At 48.7% G+C, this 15,072-nt stretch overlaps 1 protein-coding gene across 1 annotated transcript in view; it reads right to left on the bottom strand.

The window, feature by feature from the left end:
• Positions 1–15,072, bottom strand: part of GRIK4 (glutamate ionotropic receptor kainate type subunit 4) — a 214,984-nt gene that overhangs the window by 54,186 nt on the left and 145,726 nt on the right. The window contains exons 6-7 of the mRNA XM_064732276.1: positions 10,422–10,600; positions 6,380–6,433 (exon numbers count right to left, since the gene is read on the bottom strand). Of these exons, the coding sequence (XP_064588346.1) occupies positions 6,380–6,433; positions 10,422–10,600 (233 nt within the window). The remainder of the gene's footprint in view (positions 1–6,379; positions 6,434–10,421; positions 10,601–15,072) is intronic.

Below are 15,072 nucleotides of genomic sequence, written 5' to 3'. Positions count from 1 at the left end.
GAATACGTTTCTAATGGGCCACATGTAAAAATCAATTCCTCTAGGAGGGAAAAAAAAAAAGGTGAAAAAAATCATCACAGCAACAATTTGAGCAGGTAAGTGGATGAGCCAGAGCAGAACATTTTTATTAAGTAGGTAGGAGAGGATCTACTCAAGATCTACTCAAGATCTACTCAAGGCAATGCTGGTTGGCCGTTCAGGTGGGGAGAGAGAAGTTGTGACCTCAGGGGCAGTTTAGGGGAATAAATTTATATCTGTAACTGGATTTTTCTTCCAAAAAAAGCATTGATGTGCCTTACAGGTCATGAACCTCCTTATGCAAGGTCAGCTGGTAAATTTTGGAGGCTGTTCTTCAAACAGGAGCACTTTTAGGAAAATGCACTGCTCAAAGTTCAACTTCTCTGCAGGGAGATTTGGAGAGACACAAATGCACAAGGAGGTCAAGTGTTAAATGTTGGGGCCTGAAAAATGACAGATCGTGGAAAAAAAGAGGTGGGAAATAGGGAAAGGGAAGGGGAAAAGGAAAGGGGAAAAAAGGAAAGGGAAAAAAGGAAAGAAGAAAGGAAAGGGGAAAGAAAGGAAAGGAAGGAAAAGGAAAGGGGAAAAGGAAAGGAAGGAAAGGGAAGAAAGGGGAAAAGGAAAGGGAGGAAGGAAAGGAAAGGGAAAGGAAAGGAGGAAAGGGGAAAGAGGAAAGGGAAAAGGAAAGGGGAAAAGGAAAGGGGAAAAGGAAAGGGGGAAAAAGGAAAGGGGAAAAGGAAAGGGGAAAGGAAAGGGGAAAGGAAAGGGAAAAGGAAAGGGGAAAAGGGAAAGGGAAGGAAAAGGAAAGGGGGAAAAGGAAAAGGGGAAAGGAAAGGGGGAAAAGGAAAGGGAAGGGAAGGGAAGGGGAAAAAGGAAAGGGAGGAAAGGGAAGGGGAAAGGAAGGGGAAAAGGGGAAAAGGGAAAGGGAAAGGGAAAGGGAAAAAAGGAAAGGGGAAAAAGGGAAGGGGAAAAAGGAAAGGGGAAAAGGAAAGGGGAAAAGGAAAGGGAAAAAAGGAAAGGGGAAAAAAGGAAAGGGGAAAAGGAAAGGGAAAAAGGAAAGGGAAAGGAAAGGAAATTTGCCCTCCTTTCCATTTCTTTTTTTCCAGAGTTTCCAGGGAGCTGGGATGTATCTGAGAGAATTTACCCAAAAATTGGGAATCAAGCAGAGGGATCTGGTCAGAAAGTAACAAAACTGAGGCAGCAAAAGGCAGGGAGGCACAGGCACTGCTTTGTCTCAACCCTCCTTCCCTCATGCTAACTAGAACGAGGAGAAATTGCCTTGGCAGCCTTGCAAAAATCTGATTTGTTTGCCCTGCCAGCACATGGCACTGGAAATACGATCCATAAATCCCAGCAAGGATCGGGGCTCTCCAGAACACTTCACATCAGCTGCTGGCAACCAGGAGGGCTGGGAGGGCAAATCTGTCCCAGGGCATTGAGAGATTCTGCCTCCCTCACCTGGGCAAGGCACAGGGAGGGCAAACAGCACGGCCTGTGCTGGCTCACGGTGAAAAATAAGGTTATTTCACCACAAAAAAGGCAATTTCACAAAACCTAAGCCTTGTCTGTAGTTTCCTCTGCTTGATTTGACATCATCCCTTCCTTCCGAGGGATGTCACCCTGCTGACAAGACACAGCAGAAATGTGTGACACTCTCTGGGGGATTTGGGCACCAATTTCCCCTCCAGCTCCAGTTCCACGCTGACAATTCAGCTCAAAAACCTCGTCCTGTACCAAGACCTCTTTATAAATCACCAAACAAAGAAGGGAAAGCAGGAAACAAGACAAAAAAACCCCAAACCTGAGCTGATTTATCTGGTCTGTGGGAGTTGAACACGGCAGCTGTTTTATCAGCAGCAACACCTGCACACAATTTTGTCAGGGAACAAAACTGCACCCAGTGAATTGCCCTGCCTGACTGGGAAAGCTCCTTTACACCTTCCCCCTTGGAGTAATAATTTTAATTGTTTCAATTATTCCCATCTAATTGTCAAATATTTTGAAATTTAAGCCCAGCCTGAGGTCTGGATATTATTAAAAAAAAAAAAGGCAACAAACCAAACAGAGAGAGAAGAAAAAAAAAGACAAAACCCAATAGCTGCACAGAATTAACAAGCTAAAAGAATTAATTGTAGCGTGGGGTTTTGAAGGCATCCAACATCCCCTCCTACTCTGTGCTGCTGATTTCAGGGATTTCCAGTGCTGGAAGGAAGATTTTCTTCAATGCACAGCAGTCTGCTTTCAATGGTCTATTTGTGCAGCATATTATTATTATTATTATTATTATTATTATTATTATTATTATATTTTTTATTATTATTATTCTGCACATCATTGCCCCCTCACATGGCCGTGAGCTCTGTGGAGACCCAGCCAGGGAGAAGGGAAGGGATGATGAGGATGATGGGGATGGTGAGGATGATGAACAGCTCTGAGATCATCCCAGCACCTCTTCAGGGAATTTCAGGCAATTTAATCCCTCCCCAAAGTCCCAGATCCAGGCAACCATCACCACATGGAGGTGCCAGGGAGAAAATGGGATTTTTTGCCAGGAGTGCCCCAAATGCAGGGTGTGGGGAAGACAAATGCACCAGACCTGAGAGCTCCATGCGGACTCCTGGAAAATCTGCCAGGCTGCTGCTGACAAGAGCAGGTCCCTGGGGCTGGCTGAAGGAGGCTGATAATGAATTTGCACGCAGGAAAGGAGCCTGTGGATATTTTTATATTGGTTTGCTCCCTTCAGCTCCCATGGAAATGCGTTGGGGGCTGAGGGTTCCTCCCCATCCGCCCCAGTGCCACTCCCTGGTGCCACCAGGCTGGGACAGAGGGGACAATCACGCCCAAAATCCCTCCTGTCCCCAGCACACACAGAATTCCCTCCTCTCACACTCGCAGAGAGCAGAGCTGTCAGCTGGGATGTGCTTATTAAATAAAATTAATGCTAAAAGACAGAAACAGAGCTCCCCTCTAGAGCTGCAGGGCAGGTGTTTAATTCAGCATTTTATCCTATTTTCTCCTCTTTTTTTCTTTTTTTGCCTGAGATATTTTTCCATCTCCAAGCAGCTCAGTGCTCCACAGGCTCTCTGTTCCCTCTCCTGATGGGTTCTCTCTCCATTTAAGCCATTTTTTCCTTGCTCCCCTTGACAGTAGTTCCCTCTGATTTTATCTTTTCTATTAGGCAGCGATTGCAGAACCTCAGAGGGTTCATTAGGAGCTTGATAATCCCTCCAGATTTATGGGCCTAAATTGCTCACTCCCATCTCCAATCCCCATTTAAATATTACTAATTTCCTTAAACATCTCTTCCATCTGCCCAGGTTTTGCCTGATGTCACCTTCCCCATAATGATCCCTGCCAAAAATCCCGTTAGTTCTGCTACGAGCTGGGCTTTTCAACAAAGTGCTAAAATAACCTGGATAAACAGATTAATACCCTGAGAGAGCGAATGGCAACAAAACTCATTTCTTTCTCACCTGCCACTGCTGCATTCCACGAGATGAATGGGTTTGAAAGGCAAATTTCACTTCCAGCAAATGCTTAATCACACCCGTGCTCAGGACTGGGGTGGAGGTGGGAGCTTCATTTTTAGAGCAGCATCCATGAGATGCTGCTCAGACAACAGAAACGACTCTAAAATAAAGACTTTTTTTGCAGAATGTGGTGATGATGTGAGGTGAAAATCCCTCAGTGTGTGCCCAGCCCTGCTCTGTGGGACTGGGGATGGTTGGGGAGGGAACTGAGCTGTTGGGAACACTGGAAATACTCCTGGGAGTGGGAATGGTGGGGATGGCACTGTCCCTCTGCCAGCACAGTGACGTTGTGGCTTGGGGCACAAAGCACAGCCCCAGGCTCCCTCCCTGTGCCTGTGCTGCCCATTCCAAGGGGATGAACAGCACCAGTGAAGTTTGCCTGGCTGGACTGATCCACAGACTGGCCACTGAGCAGGAACCCAGCCAGGAGCCTCCTGGCCTTTTCTGTTCCTTGCATTTTTCCCTTTGCCACCTCCTTTCCCCTTATTCCTCCTCCCCTCTGTGCCCCAACTGCTCCCAAGCCCTCCATTTCCCTCCCTTCCCTTTATCCCTTCTCCATTCTGTGCCCCAGTTGCTCCCAATCCCTCAATTTCCCTCTTTTCCCTTGATCCCTTATCCACTCTGCGCCCCAGTCACTCTGTGTCTCCATTTCCCTCCTTCCCCTTCTCCTTTCTCCACTCTGTGCCCCGACTGCTCCATTTCCCTCTATTTCCCTCCTTCCTCTTATCCCTTCTGCACTCTGTGCCCCAACCCCTCAATTTCCCTCTTTCCCCTGATCCCTTCTCCACTCTGTGCCTCAACTGCTCCCAACTCCTCAATTTCTTTCCCTGATCCCTTCTCCACTCTGTGCCTCAACTGCTCCCAACTCCTCAATTTCTTTCCCTTTTCCCCTCTGTGCCCCAGCTGCTCCCAACCCCTCCATTTCCTTCCTTTTTCCCTTCTCCACTGTGCCTCAGTCACTCTGTGCCTCCATTTCCCTCCTTCCCCTTCTCCTTTCTCCACTCTGTGCCCCAACTGCTCCCAACCCCTCCATTCCCTTATTTCTTTCTCCATTCTGTGCCACAGTTGCTCCCAACCCCTCCATTTCCCTCCTTCCCTTATTCCTTCTCCACTCTGTGCCTCAACTGCTCCCAACCCCTCCCTTTCTCTCTTTTTCCTTCTCTCTTCTCCATTCTGTGCTCCAGTTACTCCCAACCCCTCTTTTTCCCTCCTTCCCCTTTTCCCTTCTAAACTCTGTGCCCCAACTGCTTCCAACGCCTCCATTTCCCTCTTTCCCTTATTCCTTCTCCATTCTGTGCCCCAATTGCTCCCAACCCCTCCATTCCCTTATTTCTTTCTCCACTCTGTGCCCCAATTGCTCCCAACCCCTCCATTCCCTTATTTCTTTCTCCATTCTGTGCCCCAATTGCTCCCAGCCCCTCCATGCCCTTATTTCTTTCTCCATTCTGTGCCCCAACTGCTCCCAACCCCTCCATTCCCTTATTTCTTTCTCCACTCTGTGCCCCAATTGCTCCCAGCCCCTCCATTCCCCCCCCTCCCCTGCTCCCCATCCTCTCCAGCTCCCTGCCCACACGTTTGGCTCCGTCCCTTCCCGTCTGTCTCCCACCCAAACACAAAGTGTGATTCAGCTCCCTCAGCTTCCCTGCCAGAAATTATTAATAGAAATTAGAGAATAGGAGAATCATTAGGGCTGGGAGGCAGCTCCACCTCACCCCCCATCCTGGTTTCCATCAGCCCCACAGCAGCACTCACAGCCGGGTTCCTCCTCCCTCCATGGAGGAGAAGTTCATCTGATGTTGATTTTGGATTTACACTGAGGGCTTTAACCACACCATTAATGTTATTTGTGATGATCCATTAATGTTATTTGTGGCCATAAAGCCAAACCATCCCCTGCTCTCAACATTTATGGGATCATCCTTCCTTTGTCTCAGGGCTCTGATGCCTTCCAGGTGCTCATCCCTGGACTTTTCCAACACAGGGAATGGGATAAGGGATGGGGTGACAACACCAGCATAACCCCAAAAAATCAGGAAAATCTGCAAAATCAGGACAACCAGGAAAATCAGGAAAACAAATCAGGAAAATCAGGACAATCAGGATCCACCCACCTGCTGGAGCTTCCCAAACTCCTGCACATGTCATTGCCCCAGCTCCTGTCACAATGTCCCCAATTCCTGCCTTTGGATGCTGCACCAATCGTTTTCCACCTCCCCAAGACCTTCCCAACTTTGCAGGATTGAAGATTTTTTTAGCTTTTTATATATTTTTTCAGCTTTTTATATATTTTTCTTCTATTTGTAGCATCGTAGCTTTTAAATATGTAATTGTAGAGTTTCTGGTGATTTTCCTGCCCTTTCTCACATGTTAGAACAATAAGCCAACCCTTCCTAACACATTCTTAAGGTTCTGGTTAGCCTGATTTTAACAACAGGAATTTCTAACGAGGACATCTTGTTTTGAACCAGAATTTAAGAGATGTAACAAGACACAGAACAACTCCAAGGGGCAGACCCAAGGGTTGGTTGCTGGGGCAACTGGTCTCTTGTTGGATGTACCTGTTAGATGAACTAATTAATTAACCTGATAAAAACTGCAGAAATCCAATACCACGTGTGCACAGCAAGCTTTTGTTACAGAACTGCTTTAGGAAATTATTTTTTTTTTATATTATTTGGAAAGATTTTGCCTTTTGATTCTAGCAGCAGGTGACATCCCTGCCTCACTCCCTCCCTCCCCAGCACACAAGGCTCTGCCCACGGGTCAGGGGGATCAGCTCCCATTAAAATGACTCCACACTCAGGCAGGAAAAGCTGGGAAAAACTCCTTACCAGATTAGTGAAGATATAGGTGTAATAGGCAGATGCCATCCCCAGTTCAGCTGCCTGTGAAGGAGAGGAAAAAAAGAGATTAAACCAGAGCCCGACAATCTCCAATCTCCACTCCAGCAAGGCAGAGCCGGGGCCACATTTTGCTTTTTCAGGCTTATCTCTCCTTGCAGGAAGGGAGGGTGGGACACAGCAGCATGGTTGGACCTGGGAAATTAAAGCTTAGGGAAGGAATTTTTCACCAGGACTGAGTCTAGCTGAGATCTCCTGCCCACTCCAGCCCCGACACAGGGAAATGACCCAGCTCCAGACCCTGGGAGCATCCCTGCTCTCTCCATGGCATTCTGACAGGGAATTCAGGGATTCCTGCATCCATCCAAGGTCAAACTCTAAGGAAATCACCTGTGGAAAGCAGAAGCTTCTAAACTCCAGCAGAAAAGCTTTTTACAGACCCCAGTGGCCCTCAATGGTCTGGAAAGGTGAAGTGGGTCCTGCAGCCCCAGTCCTGAGAGCTTCAGAACCCTCTGGGATGAGGAATTCCATGATGGTTTTAGAGGAAAATCAGGATTTCTGCTTATTTTGTGTGTGGATGCTGCTTTGCTCCTGTTTTGGGGTATAACAAGGGAAAAGAGCAGCTGAGAGCTCCAGGCTTGTCCCTTCCACCACAAACACCATGATGGAGAGAGAGAGAGGCAGGAAAAGCTCCTGGGAGTTGCAGGGAATGGACAATCAAGCCACTGGTGGCTTTCCAGTTTTATCAGCCAGATTTGGGCTCAAATCCCACAAATTAATGAGCATGGATGAGACCCAGTAACTCAGCCTGCTCTCCAGAGCTGAGGCAGGGCTGTGCTGGCCACAGAAACAGAAGAAAACAGGGCAGAACTGTCCAGGGATGCAGAGAGAAGGACACAGAATGTTCCACGGGGATGATCTGTTCTAGAGATCACAGAGCAGATAACTGAAGGCCTTTCCCAAAATTCTCACTGCACAAGGAGCTGGTTGTGGGAACAGATGCTCAGGAAAGTGGGGCATCAATCTGCAGATGCTCCTGGAAGCCTCTGTTCCTCTGCCAAGCACAGCTGCTCTCAAATCGAGCTCCCAGAGCCGGGCAGAGAGGTTTTCCCAGCAGTGCAGACCACACAGAGCAATGGGAGGCAAGGAGGGAAGGACCAAAGCACCTCACTCCTGGTGTGAGCCCCTTTGATCCCTCCCAGAAGCTGTGACAACAAAAAGTGAGGGAAGGAAAGACAGAAAGAGGCAGCTGGGATTGCACCTTTCATTTTTCCTGTCTTTTAGCTGTTCCAGTGCAAAGCTGAGGCCACCACCACTGTGCTCAGCCTGGCTGGGCATTGTCACCCTGTCCCTCACCCAGGTGACACAACAGACACAGCAAAGCCGTTTGCCACCTCATTTTTCACCCCCTCCACAGCAAAATTTAGCCCAAATTCCCCCTGCTCATCCCTTCCTGGGGACAGTGACAATGCCAGCCCTCCCTGTGACCCACTCTGAGGTCAGAGGTTTGGTTTCAAGGGTAGAAAATCAACTCAATGGGCACCAATTCCCCCTGCTCATCCCTTCCTGGGGACAGTGACAATGCCAGCCCTCCCTGTGACGCACTCTGAGGTCAGAGGTTTGGTTTCAGGGGTAGAAAATCAACTCAATGGGCACCAATTCCCCCTGCTCATCCCTTCCTGGGGACAGTGACAATGCCAGCCCTCCCTGTGACCCACTCTGAGGTCAGAGGTTTGGTTTCAAGGGTAGGAAATGAAGGTGAGCAGCAAATCCATTCCCATCCATTCACCTGGCAGCTGGGAGTTGGGGATCTGGGAACCATCCATGTGTCCCCAGCCCATCTGTGGAGGGTGGGAGATGAGAAATTGGGGATTCCTCTTATTGTGCAAGGCTGCTCTCCTGGGACAGACCCAGCAAACCCAAATTCCTGCTGTGGGATAGGACATGGATCCACCTGATGCTCAGCACCACCATCCCAATAAAACACCTCCCAGCCTCCCAAGGGGCAAGAAGTTGCCAGATTCTCATTCTTTATTTATTTCCCTCCATTTCTAGAGTCCTCCAGCTGGAAGAACTGGGTTTAACTGGGAAATGCTGGCAATTCCTGACATTTCTCAGGGGTGGCAGGAGGAGGCTGGAGCCGGGCAGGGAGATGTGGGTGCCTGGAGAGAGCTGCTGGGAGCCTGTGGGAAGTCACTATAGCAACAGAGGAGGGGGACAGCCCTCAGCAGCCAGGCAGCAACAGGGGAAAAAGGGGAAAAAACACACAAAAAAACCCTCTGAGTAGACAACCCCCAAAAATCCCCCAAAATGTCTATTTAGAAATGAAAACTGCATGCTGTAGAATAAAAAATTTTGAGGGGAGAGATGAATGATAAAAGCATCCCTGCTGGATGCTATCAAGGGTAAATCTGGCACAGGCAAGGCCTTTGGATGACAAATTCTGTGACAAAAGAGCCAGGACAGGGTGGAAAGCCAGGGGGATCCCAGAGCCTGGATCCTGCCTCCCTTCAGGAATGTGCTTCTTGTTCCCTCCAGGATGTGAGAAACTCTGCTCCATCTGGAGCCACTGCTCAGTTTTGAAGCAGGCTATCAAAACAAGCACTAGAAACTGCAGCCAGAGACCATTTAAAAATAAACAGGATTAAAATAAAATCTCGGTTAATAAGACAATAAAAAGGAAAGGAAGGAAAAAGTTAGACACCTAATGGGAGGAGAAAAAGGAGGCACAAGAGTCATTTCAGAGCTGAGCAGTCCTTCACAGCTCCTGGATGGCAACACCACTTGTGGAGAGCAAACACATCCCCTCAGAGCAATTCAACCACCACTTGCACAGAGCCAGCCCTGGAAATCCCATCAACGGCAATTCCCCTCTGGGCAGAGCCAATTCCCAGCGCTGCTGTGGGAATTTTCACATTTCAATTGATGCCTTAAATTTTAGCTTTCATATTTTTCAGGTTCTGTGCTGCCTAGGTGTGCAGTTCTGGGTTTCACATCAGGGGATGGTGAGCTCTGTGCACAGAGCAGGGAGACAAAACAATTCCTGCTCCAGCTGGGCACCAAGGACAAATGATCCAAATCTCAGCCCAGGAGCACAAACCCCGTGGGCTGGAGAGAGAAAAACAAACAGGGTGGGACTGGATGGGCTAAAGCTGGGATGGGACAATGAACTGCAAGGTGCAAATGGAGCAGAACTGATCCAAGGGAGAGACCCTGGGAGCGCTCGTGCATTTTGGGGCCATTTTGGGTCATCTTGGGTGCAGCCCAAGGTGCATCCATTGAGGCCTTTTAATAAATCCCTGCTTTATTCTTTAGCTCTGTCCAGCCTTACAAGGCATCACAATAACCCACAAGAGCTGACTGGGGGAGCAGCAGCACCCCAAAGGACAGGGGAGGGATACTCACTATTGATGCAAGGTGACCCCAAGGCAGGAATAATTTACTCTGACTCCAAATGATTCAGAAGGCTGAACAATTGCTTTGTAATATATTATACTACACTATATTAGAACTATACTAGAACTGTATCATAATAAATAGATATTAAAGAAAAACCCAATTGTCTCCAACAGTCACAACACAGCTTTGACTGTGTATTAATTGGTCAATCAATATCAACAACCATCACCAGTGCCCAATTAACAAATCTGTTTGGGTAAACAATCTCCATAACACATTCCACGTGTGCAAGTCAAGAGGAAATAAAACATATCTGTATCTCTGAGCTTTCTCACTGCCTTCCCCAGGAGAAATCCTTGGGCAAGCTGCTCCCTGTGCATCTCCCCTTCTGCAGGATGGTGGCATTGGCACGGACAATGATGGTGGCTTTGACTGTGTATTAATTGGTCAATCAATATCAACAACCATCACCAGAGTCCAATTAACAAACCCTTTTGGGTAAGCAATCTCCATAACACATTCCACACGTGCCAACAACAGGAGCACCAAGTAAAGAGAAAATAATTCTCATCTCTATCCCTGCACTTTCTCACTGCCTTCCCCAGCAGAAATCCTTGCTCACTGTGGGTCTCACCTTCTGCAGGATGGTGTGGGACATGGAGGCGTTGGCATGGACGATGATGGTGGCTGTCTTGTCATCCCGGATCTCCTTCAGGAGCGGCGTGGGGTCCCGGCTGTCGTCCAGCATCCGCACCGACAGCGTGTCCTTGGAGATGAGGAACTGCCGCAGCAGCTTCTCCAGGTTCAAAAGGCCTTGGGAGCAAAGAGAGAAAAAGGACAGAGCCCTGTGAGTTTGGGGCTTGGTTCTCCCATGGGACACGGTGATCCATGGCAGGATGGGTTCCTGAAGTTCTGGCTCTGGGCACTGCAAAGGAGATCCAGTGATTGGTTCAGCAGGGAATGAAAAATAATGGAGTTATTATATTTCCAGTTATTTCAGCTGTTCCCCAGAAAAAGGGAGTGTAAGAAAAGGATTTGAGGCTCAGTTCTGGGTCCAGCATGGAATGAGAAATATTGGAGTTACTCCAAATGTTCCTCAGAAAAAGGGAGAGAAAAGGAAAGGATTTGGGGCTCAAATCTGGGTCCAGCAGGGAATGAGAAATGATGGAGCTATTCCATCTGCTCCCCAGATAAAGGGAGTGGAAAAAAATGATTTGGGGCTCAGCTCTGGGTCCAGGAGGGAATGAGAAATAATAAAACTATTTCAGCTGCTCCCCAGAAAAAAAGAAAGTGGAAAGGATTTAGGAGTCATTGCTTGGTCCAGCAGGCAAGAAGTGATGGAGCTACTCCAGCTCTTCTCCAGGAAAAGAAAGTGGTCCCAAACCCCTCTTGGGAAGACACAGGACCCTCAATACAAGGTCCAGACAAGGTCTCCATTATCTCCCTGCATTTGGGATTGTTCTGATTACTGGAGGATTATTCCTCCCCCCTCATTGCATTTCCAGCTCCCAAACTGAATGCCCAGGAAGGTGCAGCTTTTTTGGAGCTCTTGGAACACTCTGATGGGGTAGCTGCTCTCTTCCAATGGGATGAGAAGCTCTGCTGAGAGCTGGAGGTCACTGCAAAAGTACAACATTAAAAAATCGTGACAAAAATAAGGATGGGCACGTCAAGGGCTCCTTCCAACACAGCTGCCTTGAAGCCTAATAAGATGTCAAAACTCCTGCTGCAGATTTTGTTAGTCAAGAAAGCAGCTTTGATAGAGCCTCTCTTGTCTCCAGCTGCTGAGTTTCATCAAGAAATCACCTCCTGCCAAGTTTGATTGACCAGAGGAACCAGCAGATGGATTCATCAGCACGACACAGACAGCATAGCCACACATCCCATCCCCTCAGGAAGACAACCCCAAAAGAGGGGGGAAACAGAGCTGGAGAAACAGAACCATCAGCAGGATCACAGCCCAGCTGCCAGAAAGGCAAATTAACCCTCCAGTCAGAGCTTTACTCTTAACCTGACTTATTTCTGACTGCACGAATCCACTCATTCCCCAGCAGGTCAGGAGGCAGGGGAGGGTCACAGCGGGGTGGGATCAGTGCTGGAGCTCTGCTCTCAAGGACTTCACCAGGGAACAAAGCACAGCAGGAAAAGGGGCAGATCCAAGATGAGGAGCCTCTCCTTCCCAGGGAGAGGTTTAAAGCACTCTGAGCTTGCTCTGAGCTCCTGGCAGTGCCCTTGCCTCTCCCCTGTTCTCTGGGTGCAGGTAGGAGTTATAAGGGGTTATAAACCAGCTGTGCCAGGACTTTTCTGGGTCACACCAGCTCCTTCTTCTTCCTCACCAGGCAGAGAACTCACTCTGCCCTCAGCACACCAGGACCTCACCTGAACACTTCTTCTGTCTTCTAACCCAGGTGAACAGTTTTTCCTAAGCCCTCCATTTGACCCTTGAGGATGTGGAAGGGTTTATTTTCACCTCATTCCACATCTGCAGGGGGCCAGACAGAGCTGCTGGAAATCACAGCCCTGACACTACCAAGTTTGCTTGCAGCTCATCCCAGCAAACTCTGCTGCTGTGAAACCCAGGAAATTTTTTTTCTAAAGCTCATCAGGCACAGAGAGGAAGAAGTGGAACCAGGAGAATAAAAAAAAAATTTTAAAAAAAGGAATTATTTGATCTCCACCTTCAGCTCGAGGAAATTACCATTTCCAGCACATTAGATCCTACCTGTGGCCTCATCCAGCCTCCTGCTTGCAGCTGCTCTTGCTGTGTGCAGGGAAGTCTCTATTGTGCAGAGATTCCCCTTTGTTTGATGCTGAGAGGATGTGAGACTCTCGCTGCTGCTGCTGCCAGACTGGCACTTCAGAGGGATGTGAACCCCACAAAGGCTCGCAGACTCCTCCTGGCACCTTTGAAGTACCAAAGTGAGCACACAGAGGCTGCACCAGGCACCTGCTGCTCCAACACTCCCATGGGGAGCTCTGAGAGAGGTTCAGGCTGGCCTGTGGCAAGTCCTGACCTTGATTATTTGATTTTTTTCTTATGCAAACATCCAGAGGTGGCAGGAGCAGCCTCACTCCTGAGCTCTCAGCAGCTGAGCTGCTCTTGAGAAGGAGGAAAGGCAGGAGCTGGGGCTGTCCTGGAGTTAAAACACATCCCTGTTTAGGGCTCCTGCTGATGCAGGAGCTGCAGGGCTGCTGATGGTTCCACTCCTGGAAGAGAACATTCCCATCATCCAGCTTTGCTTTTAATCCCAAAATATTGCTTCATCTCCCTGGGTGTTTGAATTAAAAATAAAAATTTTAAAAAAGGACCAAGGATGTGCACAAGGTCTCGGACCTCACTACCCTGGTCACCCTTCCCAAGCACTGACTGTTATTCCCTCTCCTCTGGCAATTACAGAAGCTCCTAAAAAGTCCATGCACTCCTCTAATTGCCTTTTGGGGTTAAGATTTCTGTGGAACCACACAAAACCTTCCAGATCAGCTCCCAAACCAGCTAATTCTTGAACACCACAGAGAAACTGAGTCAGATACTCTTATTCTATCCACCAAACCGAGTCACACAAATCTCATTTACATTTTACATCCCCCAGGGCATTGCACTTAGGCTGGCCCAAGTTTAAGGGTCATTTTCTGCTTCTGCCAGGGGAAATCACATCCAATCCCCAGAGGAAGGATGTGACAGGGTGAGTGTGGCAGGGCAGGACCCTGGGGTCCCATCACAGCCTCACACTTAAACCAAAGCAGCTCCAGCTTGCCCCTCCTGGGATCTAAATAATAACAACATCCCTCAAAGCAGCATTTCCTCACTGATGAGCAGGCAGCTCTCATGCTCCCCTCAGCTGCCTCAAGGGAACCTTCCAAAAGCCTGAAATGCCTCCAGTTAGTTGTTTAAGGACTGAGCTTAGGAGCAGTGCACGTCCTAAGGGAAAATCAGGGTTTGTGCTCCTACATGAAGCTCAATTAAGCCTTGTCTGTGCTCTGTTACAGTCAGGGCTTGTTGGGCTTCAAGCCTGGCTCAGATCAGCTCCTTGCTGAGCACAAAGAGCTGGGAGGATGAAAGACTCCTGTCCCACTGCTTCCCTGGGTCTGGGAAGGACTCAGCACATCCTAAATATTGAGTTATCCAGCAGCACCAGAGCGAAATAAATTGGATTGCTTCAGGTAAGAGGGTTTGATCCAGCTAAATAAAAATCATATTAATCATGTTAATTCCGGTGGGAGACTCCTGGCCCAGGAGCAGGGCAGGGGTGCAGAGCCCTGAGCCTCCTGCACGGCAGCTGAGAAAACCTAATTATCTTTGCTTCCCTTCTTGCTTAAGGTTAAGGTTAGACAATGAAAAATTCCAGCTCTGGGAGTGATGTGGGAGACCATTTGCATGATTTTAATTGCATCATTTCGAGCCAGGGCCTTTCCTGGGGTGGATGTGAGCACTGCTCACTGAGGGTGATTTACTGACCCACCTCAGCCTGCTGCCCTGGGGCACAGAAAACACAAAGAGGAGCTAAAAACACTTCTGGTCCCTGAGTCCCTGTGCAGGAATCTTCCATCAGCTGCTGCTGGGGAGTTTGCTAACTGGGAATGGCGCTGGGCCAGTCACAGAGCAGCATTCCTGTCACCTTGTTCTTCCAAGTTTATCTAAGTTTACATCCTTGTAATGAACTTTCTCACACAGTTTTATATGAATAATTATTGTTTTACTTTTTTTTTCTGTAATTTGGTGGGCTGTTGGTTTGTGCAGTGTCATTGGAGAGGTGGCACTGTCACCTTCCAATCCACTGTCACTTTTGGAAATCTATAAATGTTGCAGTCAGAAATTAAACTTCTCTTCTTTTTACCTTGGAGGTTCCGGCCTGAGTGCTGTTTTATTTCGTGTCCTACACAATCCCAAAGCTGTCCCTGCACCCAGGGATGGTTCCAAAGCCCCTTTTCCAGGCTGCTGTGGCTGCCAAACCCCAGAGCTGCTGTGGCCACCCCAAACCCGCTGCATGGTGACCTCAGAAAGATCAGGGATGCTGAGCCTGCTCCTGCCACAGCAGGAGCTCTGCAGGGATGGAGACAGGCCTGGCGAGGTGGAGAGGGCCCTGGAGAGGGAGGAGATGGCTCTAGAATGGTGGAGATGGCCCTGGTGAAGAGGAGATGGCCCTGCAAGGTGGATGTGGCCCTGCTCAGTTGGAGATGGCCTTGCTGAGGTGGAGAGGGCCCTGGTGAAGAGGAAATGGCCCTGTAGGGATGGATATGGCTCTACTGAGATGGCTCGGGCCCTCCTGAGGAGGAGATGGCCCTGT

Source organism: Zonotrichia leucophrys, chromosome 24 (genome assembly GCF_028769735.1).
Source record: "Zonotrichia leucophrys gambelii isolate GWCS_2022_RI chromosome 24, RI_Zleu_2.0, whole genome shotgun sequence".
NCBI classification, from domain to species: Eukaryota; Metazoa; Chordata; class Aves; order Passeriformes; family Passerellidae; genus Zonotrichia; species Zonotrichia leucophrys.
The sequence above is the reverse complement of the archived record's forward strand: the minus strand, read 5'-3'. Positions and strand labels throughout refer to the sequence as shown.